General features: G+C 36.2%; 1 protein-coding gene and 1 long non-coding RNA gene across 2 annotated transcripts in view; both read right to left on the reverse strand.

Annotated features, from left to right (window-relative positions):
- LOC109379232 (uncharacterized) lies at positions 1-571 on the reverse strand. Its single transcript, XR_002123154.1, has 2 exons — positions 460-571; positions 1-157 (listed from the first exon to the last, which is right to left on the reverse strand). It is a non-coding gene; the product is annotated as an uncharacterized LOC109379232 (long non-coding RNA).
- The window catches only part of TRAK2 (trafficking kinesin protein 2), a 56,224-nt gene that overhangs the window by 12,414 nt on the left and 40,487 nt on the right, over positions 1-3,323 (reverse strand). The window contains exons 7-8 of the mRNA XM_019635612.1: positions 3,037-3,067; positions 1,891-2,157 (exon numbers count right to left, since the gene is read on the reverse strand). Of these exons, the coding sequence (XP_019491157.1) occupies positions 1,891-2,157; positions 3,037-3,067 (298 nt within the window). The remainder of the gene's footprint in view (positions 1-1,890; positions 2,158-3,036; positions 3,068-3,323) is intronic.

Raw genomic sequence — 3,323 nt, forward strand, 5'->3', positions numbered from 1 at the left:
CTCTGCTTGTTGTAAACCAGACTCAAAAGGTTTTGCTGTCATGATGACACTTGAATGGTTGGAGCCTGGAATGGACAGCAGAGCTGGGAATGGGACAGAGCGGCCCCGTGTGTCATTGGCAATCCTGACAGTATCAAACACCCGTTTCTGTTGGGCTCTATCAAAAAAGAAGTGTTCATTATTGCCACTGCCTACTGCTGGAGTGCTTTAGAAAAGAGACACGTATGTGCAGTTTATTAAAAATAAAGCCACACTGAATAGCCTCTAAAGTTCAGGAGAGATCATTAGAAAATAAACTTGAGAATAAGGAACTCTCTTGAAAATGTGAGCACTAAGGAAAACAACTGAAAAGAAAGCAGATTTACAACTGAATCACATAATACCTATCACTTTGGATTGTGGCTTCTTTTAAATTTCCATCCCAGTGGTTGAGTAACAACACATCTGATCTGTACTTACTTTTGTTTAAAGACAGAAGATTCCTCATCCAAGCTCAGCTTTTTACGCATGGTCCCCTCAATCTCAGCTGCCAAAGATTCCTAAGAAAAAGAATTTGAGATTCCTACAGTGATTATGTAAGAACACTGTTTGGAAAAAAAAAAAGAATTGTCCTTAAATGAATTAACAGGGTCTCCAAAATCCAGTACTTTTGGTGTTATAATAAAGAAAATACAAGAAAATAAAGAAGAAAAAAGAGACATTCCAGAAATGTAACTTTTAAACAGGAACCAACTACTTTTTCATAGTATATTTTTACAGGAAATCAGTGGCAAAAACCAATATGATAAATAGAAAATATTACACATGTAGACACACACAAATAAAAAGGTGTGAAAGACTACAAAACAAGATGTTAACAGTGATTCTGTGGAGGTCAGGATTTGATGATATTTCACAATTTCTTATTGTTTCTCTGTAATTTCTAACTTTTCTATAATTAACATGTATAGCTTTTATAATATAGAAAAATCATTAAAAGAAAAATAAACAAGCTTCCCCTTTCTCTGGTCAGGAATGAGGATTCAAATAGCATGGTGGCACACTCAGTGGGGCTGAGCTGCCAATGACTGGGGTTGGAGGTACTAGTGTGAACAGTGTGGATGAAAATATAGATATAGATGTGTTTGTGTGGGTGTAGGTATGAACATACATATATTTCTTAGCTCTACCTGCTGAGAAGGCCTGGAAGCACTAGACACAGAGCACCAGGATCTTGGATTCTAAATACCATTCCTCATTAAAAGTAACCAGAGCAACTTGGACGAAATGGCCAATTCCAGGACTATGACAGGGAAAGGGCAAGACGAGCTGGAAGCAGATCCCACTGGCCATATGTGGGACACTCTGAATATCAAAATAAAAAACAGTGGTAATAAATTATAATCCATTGACTAAAATAGAAATCCATGAGTCCATATTGAAATAACTAAATGAACACATGAATAAATGAGACAGAAAGCTCTAACTCACAAAAGAATGGCAATTAATAAATGCTGAAACATGATGAAATTAGAAAATCACCATCTGGCAATTATCATGTATTATATCAGTAACAGCTTCCTGATGTTGATGGTTGTAGCACTATTATATAGGAGAGTGTCCTTGTTTTTAGTAAATACACACTGAAGCTTTAAGGAGTAATAGGGTGTATCTGCAACTTACTATTAAATGGCCCAGAAGAAAATAAGAGAGTGATATCACAGATGTTAAAAACTGAGGAATCTACGTGAAAGATATATGAGAATTTTTTGTACTACTGATGGAATTTTATTCTAAATTTAAAATTATGTCAAAATTAAAAAGTTAAAAACCAAAAATTCTGCTCCCATATTCNCGGGATGCAAAGTACTACTAATTACTAGACTATATTCAACCAAGCGCACTTCTCACCTGTAACTGGACCACCTGCAGAAGTAATGGGTGGTAGAGAGATCCCTGTTACTGGCTTGGAATCTGTAGGTTTTTGTTCCACTTGAAGAGGTTGCTGAACCTGAAAAGTGATACCTTCCTCTTCATCCTCTTCTAAATCTGAGAGGTGATAGATGGTGTCCTTGGGCAACTGCGTAAAGCCTTTAGTGATAACACCTGGTCGTGGGTCAAGAATGGTTCCTAAATTTGGTTGAGCAAGCTGCTGCCAGTGGTGCAGAGTTTGTGATCCTGAATATGCAAGACAAAAACAAATAAATTACAAGGCATGTTTAAAAATTTCCACAAATATTAAATCTTGAAGCAGAAGCTAAAATTACATGTGTAAAAAATAATAATAAAACTGCTTATTGGTCTTAACATTTTGGTAAAATTTGCAAATTAAAGTTCTTTGTGGAAGACCAACAAGTTGCTGAAGATATGAATAATAATCTTTCTATTTCAAAAGTTAACTTTAAAAAGGACATCTAAAGCAGGGGTGAAAAAACAACATCTTAAGAGGACTAGTGCCGAGGCAGCGATGAGAAGGAAGACAAGCGCCTCACAGGTGGGATTGCTATTTTCCTAGGTGACAAAAATGAATACTTCTTCAGCTATGAAGTTTGAAATCAAAGCCAGGATCCTAGGAGGGAAGACACCTTGAATTTTCAGCGATTTTTTGTGTGTATGTCCCCATCTTGCTCATGACTCTCCTTTCCCCAGGCTCGCAGGGAGAGTAGGAAAATGAAGGAAAGGATAAAAGGCGGATATACCCCATGGTTTCCATCTATGAACCTGGTGAATGATCCCCCAAGCATTTGCACCAGATGCAATGTCTAATTATGACACTACAGTCATTTCATCCTAAAAATGGCAACTCTGACAAATATCTGCACTGATCATTAATGAATACAACATATAAAACCTTGAGATTGAAGGGTCCTCATGAGTTTCCTACTCAAAATTTTGTCTAATGCAGACTCTCTTATGATAATAGCAGAGAATCATTTGAAGATTATCAATATTCTATAAAACAAAGACATTTATTTTGAATTCATGTTTTATCTTAGGAGAGAACAGGAACTGAACTGAAATTAACAGAACAGAAAAGGAAATTACAGGCACACATACCTCTAAGTAAATGAAACTTGGGTAAAGAACTCTTTTTTGAAAAGGAAGGTAGAGATGAAATATTACACCTAGATTATTTTTACTTATCCTACCCCATTTATTGTACCATGAAAACTGCCATCAACGATACTCCTTAGCAAAGGACAAGAAAAGATTACTCTTCTTCCCTCAGATTTATATTAAAAAAAAAAAAAACCAGTAAAAGAAAATGGATGGCTGATGACCTGGAGAATGCAGCTCTCTTCATTCATTTTCCACAAAGTACTGCAATGCACTGTCACCTAAAC

The sequence above is a fragment of the Hipposideros armiger genome, unplaced genomic scaffold (assembly GCF_001890085.2).
Source record: "Hipposideros armiger isolate ML-2016 unplaced genomic scaffold, ASM189008v1 scaffold_23, whole genome shotgun sequence".
Classification (NCBI taxonomy): Eukaryota; Metazoa; Chordata; class Mammalia; order Chiroptera; family Hipposideridae; genus Hipposideros; species Hipposideros armiger.